We start from the raw sequence: 14,793 nt of genomic DNA on the forward strand, positions 1-14,793 counted from the left end.
GATAGTCCGGAAATAATAGGAAATCAAAAACTATGAATTTTTAAGTAAATCTAGTTGAGTCTATGAATTACCATAGGTTCCAATTGATGTATAAGCTTCTTTCAACAATCAGCTGTGGTCACAAATTCACAAACAAGTAGATTGGTGTAAACTATACAAAAGATCAACTAGAACAAGAAAGTAAAGAAGACAAGTATTTGTTTCGCGAAGTTCAGATCCAACGATCCTACGTCTCCATTGAGGCGCTTACAAAGAGCCAGGTCTCTCTCAACCCTTATCCTCACCGAGCGACCACAAATATCGAGCTTAGGGCTTACTCAACCTTCCCCTTCCCTTGCGGAGGCGAGGATGACCTTCACAAACTTTTCGGGACACTCCATAAGCTTAGGTGCTCTCCAGGTGACGCATAACCATCTAGAAGCTCGAAGTTCCAAGAGTAACGAATGCGAGTCGATGGCTTGACGATGAACTCAAGTGCTCAAAAGAAGGATTTAATCTCACTAGCACTCAATCTCACTTTACAACCCAAACTCTCAAATCCTTGCTAGAATTAATACACTAGAGGAGTGGGTGGGCTCTAAAGAGGCTATGAAGTCTTTTGTCTCGAGTTGGCTCAGCAGCACGGGATGAAGGGGGAAAGGGGTACTTAAACCCAGCCCCCAAAAACTAGCTATTACAGTTCTTTTTTACTGACCCGGAGTATCCAGGTTCACCCAAAGTATCCAGGTTGGCCTTCGAAAGCACCACAGAGACCTCTGTCCGGAGCCATATCCGGAGGGTTCGGACCTTCACCATATCCCGGAGTATCCAGGTCAACTCGGAGACTCCGGGTTAGGCACTCAAGCCCAAACAGAGATCTTGACTCAAAGTCTAACCCGGAGACTCCGAGCCACTGACCAGAATCCGGAGCATCCGGGTCAACCCGAAGACTCCAGAGTTAGTACTTAGGTTCTACCCGAGCACCCCTGACCGGAGCCTTACCCGGATGTTCCGGCAAGCCAGAGACTCTAGGTCAGCCTAGACACTCTGGGTGCAAACAAACACTAAGACCTTCCCAGTATCCGTGGGATGATTATGTCTCTCATATTTGGTCTAAAACATTCATTTGAGCACTCAGACCTCTTCAAGTAAACCTAAACGCATCCCCCTTGATAGTACGGTATTCCTAAACTCAAGTTCGAAAATAAAAACAATTTAAACCTAATGAGTAACTACATGCCACTTCTCTTTTATTTTGAGAGACATCAACGTCGTTTAACTTCTCCAATGGGACTAAAACATGTTCATAACTTCAATAAACACATTAGTCCCTTAATCTTTTCTCATCAATTATCCAAAACCCACATACGGGGCCTAGATGCACTTTCAATCTCCCCCTTTTTGGTGATTGATGACAACACAATTAAAGCCTACAAAGGATAATTGAATTAAAGATTTTTTTAATTCTAAGATATATATGTGAGCTCCCCCTAAATGTGTGCATTGGTAAGAATTTGATTTTTGAGATCAAATGCACATATTTAAAACAATTTTGCAACAGCACCCCCTGTATCTTAGCATTCGTGGGGTGCTACATGTGTGAGTGAATATGACAATATGTGATGCGCATGACATGATATATCACATAAAGAAAGAGAGAAACAAACATTGCACCACGGAATATCATAAGCACCATACTAACATAAATAGAGTCTTACAAATTTAAAGATCAATGGCAAGCACACACATAGTTCATCACACATTATTACAAAAGTCTTGCATGTCTAGCGGAATTGAAAAAGATTAAGATTTTTGAACTGGAGACAAAACATGCTCAGAACCCGAACACTCCGGGTCAACCTGGACACTCCAGGTTGGAGCAGAACAGACAGCTGAGCTAACTCATGGATTTCTATCCCCCTTTGGCATCAAGCATCAAAAAGAAACAGAAGCAAAGATGAAGATCTACTCGCTGCCTTCTTCATAGTACACATCTCCATCTTTATTTCCGCTACCATCATCATCTTCAGGAGAGCCTTCCAATTCTTCTTCTTCTTCTTCTTCTTCTTCTTCTTCTTCTTCTTCTTCTTCTTCTTCGGTCTCTTCTGCTTCTCCTTGAGCATGTGGTTTTAGCACCTCCTGTAGAAACATGGGCCTCATCATACCAAGCCCATGGGTTTTCAAAGGCTTCAGGCTCACTTACTTCTTCTTCAGAGGCGATTGGAGAGCAAGGAGACTCAATCCTCAAATTAGCATAAATAGCCTTTTTCCCTCTCCTCAATCTTCCTCAACCTCATATTAGTCTTGTCTTTGTGCTCCTTTATCTTCACAGCATTATGAGTGTAGACATTGAATATGGACTTGAGTGCATTCTTGATAAAAGATAGAGAGCCACGTGAGGAAGATGTTCGTCTTGGTGCCGCCCTTTGTGCTTCACTAGGAGCTGACCTTGGAGGGGCCAAAGGAGACGACAGTGGAATGGATGAAGTTGACTTGGAGCTCACTAACGTCATCCTATAGGGCTCATTCTTCACTTCCTTAAAGAAGTTTTTCTTTGTAACCTTTTCAATCATGTACATGATGTATGGCGTATAGGCACAACTCTTGCCAGATTTGTAGGATGTAATGTGAATTTTCTCTCAAAGAAAGTCCACCGCACTAAACGGATCACCTTCATTAGACATCCTAGCAAGTAATTTTCTTGATATACCTTCAACCGTAGAGGCATCGCCACTTTTAGGATTTCAAGTGAGACGGAACAAGAAATTGAGACACTTGTAAGAAGCCCTCATGCCTTTGGTTGAGCCATATGTCACTTCACCATGATTTTCATACATAAAATCCATATCTTCGATGGAGAGTTGTTCTTCAACATGAATCTTTATCTTGCTCATGTCATGGACATCAAATCCAAACAAGAGAGCAAAAGTCTGATATGAGATCTTGTATTGCTCTCCTTCGATTATCCAAAACATGTTTTGGTTTTCCTCATGGTCATAGTAAAGAGTGGCATAGAACTGCGCTATAACTTTGACACTCTAATCACACTTTAGACTCATGATGTTTTTGACCCTCTTGTCCTCACAAGCTGAAATTACTTCATTGAAAGTATGATCATCCTTTTTTGTTGTGTAATCCCAATCTATCCACTGTATTGGGGTGACCGGCTTCTTCTTTCTAAAGATCACCGTCTCATAAAAATCAGCTTGGAAATCATTCCAAAAACGATAATCTGACACATTCTTCTCATGTATGAAAGGATCTCCATATCTATCTCTCTTGCACTTGTCTGATTTCTTCATGTAATCAACTACTGCTCTAGGCATCTGGTTTGTTGTATGTGTCCTGTAGGGCCTATGAAGCTTCAAAGAGGCCAAAATAGGATTTTCCTCTTGTTCCTCTTCAATGTCTTCTTGCCTTTGAGCCCTTGAACCAGAGGCCACAGCCTTTCCTTTTCCTCTCCCTCTTATTTCTTGCATCTTTGTTCTGCCACGAGGCACATCTGTGGTTGGTGCTGGCTCATTAATGTGAATACCTCCTAATGAGACCAACACTTTCCGAACAGCCTTACGAACGCGAACACGTCCACCAACATTGCCACTATTGTTGCTACTACCACTACCCTCAGTTTGCTGCAGAGAAGCATAACTTTGTGCAAGCGCAAGAGGATCATGTCTGGCTTTTGTTCTCCAATGAAATGCATGACCAACAAAATGATCTCCCCCCATCTCGAGAAGTCCTGAGATATACATGAAAGATATGCTTGAGATACGAGAAGATTTGCTCAAGAATTTGCATTAAGGAACAAAAACTGGATAGGCAGCTTCTAGACAACCCGGAGTATCTGGGTCAACCTAGACACTCTGGGTTGCTTGACCCCGGGGCAAAAATTTAGGGTATGAAGGATATGTCTAATGCATTTGCAAGCTCTTAAGATATGTGAATCTAGGAATGAAATAGAGCGTCTTTACCAAAGGGATTTGACTCTAAGGCATGGCATTGAGAGATCGGGTGGATCTAACTTGAGATGTACCTCTAGATTAAACGAGGAGCTCGAAGATGATCCGGAGGATAAGATGGAGAATCCGACCACTAGAGGAAGTCTCTAGGTGAAGAACATGGGAATCCCACGGTTGAACCTTGAGATTGCCGGAGGGGAGGATCACAACGGTTGAAGGAAGAGAGAGGAGTTGGAAAGATGGAGGGAGGCCGAGGAGCGACGGGAAGCTTCTCCGGTGACCCTGTAGTGCCGTGGAGGGGAGAAAAGGGGGTTAGAGGAGCTCGGCCATAAAGAATTACGGCGGCGGCAGAGCTCTCACCGGAAATGAAGAAGACGACAGCGCCAAGGACAAAACCAAGCGGGAAATGAAGGGGAAACGGGTGGAATGTGTGCGGAACGTCGCAAGGAAGTCGATGGGCGACTTATATGCGCGAGAGAGGGAGAGAAACGGCCGAACTCAAAGAGAAATAGCCGGCGGCTTTAATGGAGATGAATGCGGCGGTTTTCACATTTTAGAGGGGTTATAGAGTGGGAAACGACCGGGTATAAGTGATTAATGGGCGGGGATTACGGCTACGGACTTTAATTGGAGCGAAACGGCTCAATGAGGCAGGATTTGAACTGGCAGTGACTGAAATTGGGGGCGGTCTCCACGTGCAGGAGGTGGAAGAAGATGAGCCGGGCGGCAGCTCGGCTCGGGTGGTGCTGCGGCTTGGCTTCTATCGGGCCCGCTTGGCGGCAAGACAAAGGAGGGAGGGGCTGGCTCGGCCTAGCGACCAGCGCGGGGGGGGGGAGGAAAGGCCGGCCCAAGAGGGAAAAAGAGAGAGGGGAAAGGGAGGAGATGGGCCGGGAAAAATAATTCGGCCCAGGAACCTTTAACATTTTTTAAATCCCTTTTCTTTTTAGATTTTGAGAAAAATTTCAAAAGAGGTTTTAAACGAGTGACTTCTAGCGATCTTTTTGCAAAACTTTTTCACACATAAAAGCCTATTGCCAACTATGACATCATGAATGCATCAACCACAAATATAACCTATGGCAATTTAAATTTAGAAATTAATTTCTTCTATTGAACAAATTTGAAACTCCTAATTAAAATTCTAGCAAAATTTTAAACTATTACAAAAATTGAAATTTAGGGTGTTACAGACACTCAGCGATGAAGTGCCCAACTTCGTCGCACTCATAAAATGCTCTCTTGGATGTTCTTCTCTTGAGCATGTCTCTCTTGTACTTGCTATAGCCACCTTTATTCATGAATTTCTTGAAGTTTCTTACAAAGAATGCTATTTTTTTATCATTCAAGCTTTCATCTTCACTTAAGCTCGATTCTTCAACTTGCTTGCTTTTGCTTGCCTTAAATGCTACCTCTTTATTCTTTGAGGTTGAGTTTTGCTTGGCAAGATTATTAACTTCATTTGCTTCCTCCTCCATGAGCTCATGAGCAAGTATTCTACCAAGCACATAACTTGGTGTGAGCCTCTTGTAATCTCTTCTTTCTCAGATGAGAGTAACCAAGGTGGGGTTTCTTGGTGCAAAAGCTCTTAGCAATCCTCGCACCACCTTGTGGTCATCTAGTTCTTCACTTATAAGCCCTCTTATTTTGTTTACTAACACCATCATACGGTCATACATAGCTTGAGGGGTTTCATCATCCTCGATAGCAAATCTTCCTAATTTATCTTCAAGCAACTCTATCTTGGATTCTCTCACGCTTATGGCGTCTTTATGTGTGACTTGAAGTGTGTCCCATATCATTTTAGCTTCTTCAAGCCCATCCACCTTATTAAACTCCTCGAGGCTCAAAGAACCTAGCAGCACACTTGCGGCTTGTGCATTGCGGTATAGATTTTGCTCTTGATCAGGAGTGAGCTCTTTGTCTTCATCCAGCAATGTAAAACATATGCAAACAATCTTTCAAATACTTGGATGAAGAGATATTAAATGCAATTTTATTTTGTGTCTCTAAGCGGTATAGTGCATGCCATTAAGATATAACGCACGCCCGGATGGCACGGAACTATAAGAATTGGAAGCATTCAATTTATCATAATTGAGCACGATTGTGACTCCCTTGCCTTTACCATTACCCGATATCAAAAGAATACCCTTTGGACTCATCAGGCTCTACGGACTCTTCTCCCCATACGTCAACATCTTTAAATCCTCTAAGCGGTGAAGCCTTGTAGGAGGTTAGGCTTTAATACCAATTGAATGTACGTGATGTCACCTAGAGGGGGGTGAATAGGTGTTTCGAGAAATTTAAAACTTCACAGCGGATTACAGAGTTCGGATACTCCAGGTCAATCCAGAGACTCCGGGTTGAACAGGATCCGGATCATTTGAAAATAATAGAAAATCAAAAACTATGAATTTTTAAGCAAATTTAGTTGAGTCTATGAGTTACCACATGTTCCAATTGATGTACGAGCTTCTTTTCAACAACCACCTGCGGTCACAAACTCACAAACAAGTAGATTGAGGCAAACCGAAAAGATCAACTAGAACAAGAAAGTATACAAGAGTGAACAAGACAAGTATTTGTTTCCCGAAGTTCGGATCCAACAATCCTACGTCTTTGTTGAGGTGCTCACAAAGAGTCGGGTCTCTCTCAACCCTTATCCTCACTGAGCAACCACAAAGATTGAGCTCGGGGCTTACTCAACATTTTTCTTCCCTTGTGGAGGCAAGAATGACCTTCAAAAACTTCCCGGGTACTTCACAAGCTTATGTGCTCTCTGGGTAACGCCTAACTGTCTAGAAGCTCGGAGCTCCAGAGTAACGAATACATGTCGATGGCTTGACGATGAACTCAAGTGCTCAAAAAATAGATTTAAGCTCACTAGCACTCAATCTCACTTTCCAACCTAAACTCTCAAATCCTTGCTAGAATTAATGAACTAGAGGAGTGGGTGGGCTCTAAAGAGGTTATGAAGTCTTTTGTCTCAAGTTGGTTCAACAACATTGGATGAAGAGGGAAAGGGGTATTTAACCCCAACCTCAAAAAACTAGTTGTTATATTTCTTTTTGTATTAACTCGAAGTATCCAGGTTCACCTCGAGTATCCGGGTTGGCCTTCAAAAGCGCCACAAAGATCTCTGTCCAGAGCCCTATCCGGAGGGTCCGGATCTTCACCATATCCCGAAGTATCCAGGTCAACTCGGAGACTCTGGGTTGAGCACTCAAGCCCAAACAGAGAGCTTGACTCGGAGTCTAATCCAGAGACTCCAGGCCATTGACCAGAACCCGGAGACTCCAGAGTTAGGTTCTACCCGAGCACCCCTGGTCAGAGCCTTACCCGAAGGTTCTGGCAACCCGGAGACTCCAGGTCAGCCCGGACACTCTGGGTGCAAACAAACACTAAGAACTTTCTGGTGTCCGGGGTGATTGTGTCTCTCATAGTTGGTCAAAAAGAGTCATTTGAGCATTGAGACCTCTTCAAATCAACATAAACGCATCCCACTTGATAGTACAGTATTCCTAAACTTAAGTTCGATAATAAAAATAATTTAAACCTAATGAGTAACTACATGCCATTTCTCTTTTCTTTTTGAGGGACGCCAACATAGTTTAACTTCTCCAATATGACTAAAACATGTTCATAACTTTAATAAACGTATTAGTCCCTTAATCGTTTCTCATCAATTATTCAAAACCCACATAGGAGGCCTAGATGCACTTTCATAAATACAACAAGATTTTGACAGCCGCATGGCTATTCAATTCTAGCCATCAAGAAGTGAGGACACCATATAAATACACCCCTCCCTTACAACGCGTTTTAATTAAAAAACCTACATAGAGCGGCAATTTTAACTCACGGAGATGACGGTAGCGGCAAGGAGGTAACTAAAAATTTAAATTGGTAGCGCAAAAGGAAAGACTAGATTTTCGGTAGTAGATATGAAAAAACGGTAAGATTTGGCGATTAAGAGAAATTTTCTCCTCGTAAACATAACAAGATTTTGACAGCTCTTTTTTTTTGCACAGCTATTCAATTCTAACCATCTAAGAGTGAGAACATAATACAAATCGTACAATTTCAACTTATGGAGATGACGGTAGCGGCAAGGAGGTAACCTGAAATTTAAATTGGTGGTGCTAAAGGAAATACAAAAATTTTCAGCGGTAGATATAGAAAATTAGTAATATTCAACGATGTAGGAGGATCTTTCCTCGCGTAAACACAACAATATTTTGAAAGCTCTTTTTGCCGCACGGCTATTCAATTCTAGCCATCGAGGAGTGAGGACATGATACAAATACACTCATCCCTTACGATGCATTTTAATTAAAGAACTACATGGAATGACAATTTCAACTCACAGAGATGACAGTGGCGGCAAGGAGGTAACCGAAAATTTAAATTGGTGGCGCAAAAGGACAGATTAGATTTTCGCTAGAAAATATTAGGCGAATAGGAGAAATTTTCTCTGCATAAACACAACAAGATTTCAACAACTCTTTTTCCGCACGACTATTCAATTCTAACCATGGAGGAGTGAGAACACAACAAATACACCATCCCTCATGACGCATTTTAGTTTAAAAAACTGTAATGATAGTTTCAACTCATGGAGATGATAGTAGCAGCAAGGAGGTAACCTAGAATTTAAATTGGTGGTGCTGAAGGAAAGACCAGATTTTCGACGGTAGATATAGAAAAATGGTAAGATTTAGTGATAGAGGAGGATCTTTCTCCGCGTAAACACAACAAGGTTTTGACAGCTCTTTTTGTCGTATGGCTATTCAATTCTATCCATCTAGGAGTGAGGACACGATACAAATACACCCCTCCGTCTTTCCTAGATCGTCTGGCACCAAGCACCTTGTTTGGCCCCAATCATCTCGTTTTTGGCTGACAATTTACATCTATTACCTACACATCATGAGACAAGTAGACATGTATCTTCAAAACACCATGTAAATCTTATCACAAGTTAGTTCAAATCAAATTCTTGTTGAAAAAGATAGTCCAAAGAAAAACATGAATATCGGATGTTCCGATGTATACAATCTCTTAACACCGGACCATCTGATGAGTACAATGATTCATTCTCTGGAAACCTCTGGAAAAACCCTCTGGTGAATTCAAGGTCCATCACCGGATCATCCGGTGAATACAACTGCATCAGACCTCATTTTGTAACATCTCTGTTAATTGGTCCAATGAAGCATCCGATGCTCGCATAGCTCATCATCGGACTATCTGGTGTGCATCTTCTCTCTGACACACTTCTCTAGAAAATTGTCTGGTGTTCACATCCTCTGAACACCGGACCATCCGGTGCAACATTTAAATTTTACCGTCAAACAAAGAATACTATGGCGTGCACTGTCTCTGATCACCGGACTATCCAATGTGTAAAATAGCTCTGGCACTGAAAACCTACATCTCTGTTAAATGCTCTAGTGTGTATAAATTCTCACACACTGGATCATCTGATGGGTATAATTTTCTCTAAATTTTGATAGATCTATGCTAACTATTCCTTCAATTTGGTTAGTTATGATTATAATTACAATACATATACATACTTATACAATCAAAACATTATCAAAATAAAGTAATACTTTATAAATCACCCATCATACGTAAATCAAGACAGACTTTAACTTGTTTCTCAATGCTAACAATAGTGACAACGAGGTAACCTAAAATTTAAATTAGTGGTGCTAAAGGAAAGAATAGATTTTTAATAATAGATATAGAATTAAGATTCAATGACAGAGGAGGATCTTTCCCCGCGAAACACAGCAAGATTTTGACGGCTCTTTTGCCGCACGGCTATTCAGATCTAGCCATCGAGGAGTGAGGGCACGATACAAATACACCCCTCCCTCTTTCACACTTTGCTTGAGAGGATTGTGATTTCGACAGCTCTTTTTTTCTGCAAAACTATTCAATTCTGGCCATCAGGAGCCAGGACACGATACAAATACGCCCCTCCGTCACACTAACCCCTGCCTGATTGTGACAATCTCATCTCAGGTGATCATCAAGAAAAGGAAATCTCTTGCAAGTCGAGCATATCACTATATCTCCAGCAGCACACTGCCCAAAGAGGACCATCAGGTCAGCAGCTTTTCATCCTCTCTCCCCTGTTTTCCTGAAAAGACTGACCCTTTTGTCCTTGCAATGACCATTACTTAAACCCCAAGGAGAGGGAGAGAGGCAGAGCTGTGCCCCAACTGAGCAAGCCAGCCACCCTCCAGTGACCAGTGGTAACCGCTCACAGTCCTCTGTCCTCTATTTACAGCGGCGGGGCGTCCTGCCTTGCCCGCAAGAATCATTGAATCTTCAGTCTTGAGGTGTCCTCCTTGCTCTTTTCAGAGAAGCCATGCGGCACAAGAAGGAGCAGGAGAGCAGCGGCGTGGCCGTGGCGGTGAAGGAGAACGGCGCGGGGAAGGGGAAGGAGAAGGAGAAGAAGAAGGAGAAGGGAAAGGAGAGAGAGGAGGGGGAGGCCAAGAACGTGGATCAGGGGAAGGAGTCCAAGAACGTCGGCCATCGCTTCTTCAAGGTCTTCTTCCCCGAGCAATCGGGGGAGCGATTGGTGAGCTTCTTGAGTCCCTTTATGCTTAATCGATGATCGATTGTAGGATGGTACGATTCTTTTTGGTTGCTCCATTGAAGATGCTTTGATGATGAAGAGGTTTTACCTTGAGAAGGAATCTGAATCCTATCTCTTGCATCGTTACTTGTTTTTTTGGGCGCGGCTAGTTTTCTTTTCCTTTTTTTATTGGGCGCGGCTAGTTTTCAAGTGCTTGAAACCATCTTTTATTTTTCGGTTGCCATCCTACGCCCTTGAGTCAAAGTCTAACAACTTTAACGCACAATAAATAGTTGGTTGTTGATCCAAGGGCTTAGGATGATTATTGAAAACTAAGTTGGTTTCAAGCACAAATGACAAGAAATCGACCAACAGTTTATACCACTTTTACTGTTTCATCTTCCAGGCTATGATAACATTTTCTAGTGCCATCTACCATTTCTTTTATAAGCCTTTTTCTTAGCTGCTATTGCATCACACATGTAGCGCATAGTGTCAACAAGTTCTTATGTGTATTCTTCTATAGAGAAAAACTGACAGCTTCTTGTATGTTGATACTATGTAGAAAATTCCGCCACCGTTCCACCAGTACCTTGAGGAGGAGCCTACCGGATTGGTTTCCCTGAAAAGTTCGAGCGGCAACACATGGCAAGTACTACTTACTTCCGACTCCGAAGGACTGTGCTTCGCGCAGGGATGGAAGGAATTTGTTAGAGATCACTCCCTCAAGAATGGTCACTTTTTGGTGTTCACTTACAGTGGACACTCGCAATTCTCTGTGGTGGTGTTCTGTTCGTCCGGTGTTGAGGACCCGTCAGCTTTAGTTGCTCAGCCTTGTAAGGCGATAGTGGTTAAAGTAGAAGAGGATGAAGGGGGCAGGGACATTGTTGCGGCTGGCACATCTGAAGTATTGACTCTCCCCCTAGAAGAGGTTGATGGAATCACTGGGAAGAGGACTAGAGGAATGAATGATCTGATGGCAGATGGCCCCGCACCGAAGAAGCACTCTAGTTTCCTGACGAAAGCTGAGAAAAAGAGGCCTGAAGCTATTGTTGGCACTTCTAAGGCAGCAGGGACAGTCCCTAACGGTAAGACAGGTAAATGATCCCTTAATTTTCATAAAATGAATAATTGAACTGAATAGTTGTTCTGATGTACTCAACATTGAGTTCAACGCAAAAGTGCATAGCTGTTAGCAGTTAAGAGTGCAATTATTTTAACATGTTTTGAGTGACAACATGAAGTTGAGTGCAGGATAACTGCATAAATGACTAACCCATTCATCACATGCCTGTAATTTTATTGTCGATTAGTTGTCGTGCGTGGTCAGAACTCAGGAGGCTATGTGTTATGCCATTGCAAGCATGTAATTTCCGTCAGATCCCCATGTCTAAGCTCTATATTGGTGGTGGCTATTGGCTAACATGATCACTGATTCTTATCTCTTTTATGAGTGTAGAACATAAGTGCTCTATTAATATATCAAAACAGGATTACAATCCCAGTTCAGCATTGGCACCAGAACAACTCGGTGGCCTGTCCAGCCACATAAATTGATGCAAACCTGTTGTGGATTGTCTGACACACTCATGAGCGACCATTATTTTCTAGCTTGGATTCATTCAGAATCATTACGATCCATATGCATTCCGTTTAAGCTAACTTTATTTATTTTTTTGGAAAATGGAGCTTTATTAACTCTCATCGTTACATCAAGCTGATACAACCGTACAAGAATTTACCCCCGGTTTAAGCTAACTTTTGTATACCACAGATTTCTCAATCAGCTTGTTAGACGAATATACATGTTGCAACAAGACTCGGATCAGAGATAAAGATGTGCCTAGGAGTGGTAAATGTAAGTTATTCCTCCCCTGAACTATTTTATTAGCAGTGAATTTGCCATCATCTGTTGTTAATAAGATATTCAGTTCTTTTGGACTGCACGATTTCTGTGAATAATTTGATGCTATTGCATTTTTCAGTCATCTTGAAGAAGGCCAGGCAACCAGTAGTAATATCACAAAGGCGTCCAGTAACTGAAGAAGAGAAGAACTTTGCTCTTAAAAGGGCAAAGGAATTTAAATCAAAGCATCCTTTTTCTGTGCAAATAATGATGGAATCTTATGTCTACGTGGGATTTTTCATGGTAATCTCACTTATTCCCATATGCTACTTCATATATCGAGCAAAAATATTCCTTGTGTTGTATGCGTGAACAGAATTCCTTACTGCACACTGTAGTGAGAATTTTTCTCAGTTGGCATATAAGTTCCTTGAAGATAATACTCAAGTATGTTCTAAGCAAGTTAGGCATCATTACTTTCGTAGACAACAATCTACAGATCTTAGTTACAAAAGTATCAAGTTTTGTGAATCTTGCGATAACTCAAGTATTGAAGTATCAGGTTTCCCGTAAAAAAAAAAGTATCAGGTTGTCACTGTGCAAGGGTTTACCAATTCAGATTCTAGGTATGAGGATACTAGAGAGTCAGCTGATTGTGAGAAGTCCTGCACCCCATTGCCCAGCTCGAAAATCAGGAAATAGAAAAGCCCACTGGTACTTATTAAAATTTGGATTGAGCTGGTTTCCCTAACAATAGGGAAAGAACAGATGTTGTGTGCTTTGTTGCATTCCAGGATTTTATTGTGGTAAAACGGCTATAGACTTATGGGTCCATTCTTGGAAATATAGACCTATTTAGTATATTAGAAAACTGTTATTGGCAGCCGAGCATAGCTGACGGACATTCACAAGTATAGCATCTCTAGATAATCAGCTGGATCTGCTTGCAGATGCCGCATTCAATTTTTTCGACGTAGTTTTTTTGTGTACTTATCACATCTGTTGAAAATCTATTATTTATCACCTATTTGTGCTTCCCTACTCCTTGCAGCAAACTGTTTTTTGTAACAGTAAAGATTTTAAAGCATTTTGCAAATTAGCCTAGTTTGGTAATTTGGTTTATTTAACCACTTTTGCTTTATTAGCTTTCCGATCCCACATTGGACTAGGAAACATTTGCTTTACTTATATAAGTTCGTTTGGTATTTGTCTGATTGCGATGTTGAAGCACCAGGAGAAGATAAAAAGATAATATTAAAAAAAACGGCCCAAAGGGAGAGCCATCCGGAAGGCATTGTATTAAGGTTGAATAAAGGCCCCGAAAGCCAGCTACAATCTGCACGCTATCGCTGAGTGACCGCGTCACGACCACGGGGAGCACACAGTGAGAGGCCTTTTTTTCGAGAACCAGAGTTCGAGCCCTAATTGGTAGCCTCACATCTGGAGGTCTTACCACCGTACTATTCGCATGTTCTCAAAAAAGCTAATATTATGTTTCAGCTTCTTTCATATGTCGAGTGAGAATCATTTTTGAAAGGAAATCGAGTGAGAATCGCTGTCAAATGCCTGTGTATTTACCACCGTCTTGCTTACACTGCCATTGCTTCCCTGATTTACTCCCTTGTATTGCAGAACATCCCATGTGACTTTGTCAGAGAGTCGCTTCCCAAAACAAGCAAGAAGATGACACTCTGGGATCCACAAGGACAGCCTTGGGAAGTTAACTATGTTTACTACAGTGAGCGCTGTATTGCCTCTTTCAGTGGTGGCTGGGGAAAATTTGCCCTAGGAAATAACCTGGAGAAGTTTGATGTTTGTGTCTTTGAGCTTTTTAAGGAGGACAACATAAAAGTGCACATCTACAGGGTTATCCCAGAAATAACTCCGCTCCTCCGTTCCCGCAATAGATAAACAGGGTTTTCTTCACATGTTAGAGAGTGCAATTCCATTGATCTGCAGCTAGGCAATAAGAAGACTGATCATTCACATGCTGGAAAGTGATTCTGTGCTCCTTCGCGAGAGAAGGCACTAATAATTTCCCGAAACAAATAAGTGACAATCAGCAGAAGTTTTGTACTTATGCTCCGGTTGGAACCCTATTGTATCGGTTAAATAATATCGTTGCGAACTTGCAGCCATCAGAATGCTATTATAGTAATTTTCTGTGCGCATTAATTTATTTTGCAGTTTATAATGGAAGCATATTTTCTGGTAGAAAACACAGAAGGCCTGGCATAATTCTCCATATCTGATTAGTTTTCTTCTTGTTGGTGGAGTGGTAGTTGCAAACATGTGGTTCTAGGGTAGTAGGGTGCAACTGAAGCATTGACAAAAATTGGTTGCCAGTTATGAAATATTCTGACCATGTCTAGTCAACCACCAATCCTTTTGTTGTGTGACTTGTGAGATGGTAGCCC

General features: G+C 41.8%; 1 protein-coding gene across 2 annotated transcripts; it reads left to right on the plus strand.

Annotated features, from left to right (window-relative positions):
- The first annotated feature begins 10,041 nt into the window (after positions 1–10,041).
- LOC133899910 (B3 domain-containing protein Os11g0197600-like) lies at positions 10,042–14,578 on the plus strand. Of its 2 annotated transcripts, XM_062340943.1 has the most exons (6): positions 10,042–10,204; positions 10,314–10,533; positions 11,096–11,627; positions 12,305–12,388; positions 12,516–12,679; positions 14,009–14,578. In XM_062340943.1, exons 2-6 carry the CDS (start codon positions 10,321–10,323, stop codon positions 14,285–14,287), a joined length of 1,272 nt encoding a protein of 423 aa, XP_062196927.1. In that variant the 5' UTR covers positions 10,042–10,204; positions 10,314–10,320; the 3' UTR covers positions 14,288–14,578. The 2 variants fall into 2 exon arrangements, with proteins under 2 accessions (XP_062196927.1, XP_062196928.1); XM_062340944.1 differs by having other exon boundaries at positions 10,090–10,533; positions 11,096–11,618.
- Positions 14,579–14,793: the final 215 nt, after the last annotated feature.

The sequence above is a fragment of the Phragmites australis genome, chromosome 19 (assembly GCF_958298935.1).
Source record: "Phragmites australis chromosome 19, lpPhrAust1.1, whole genome shotgun sequence".
In the NCBI taxonomy this organism is placed as follows: Eukaryota; Viridiplantae; Streptophyta; class Magnoliopsida; order Poales; family Poaceae; genus Phragmites; species Phragmites australis.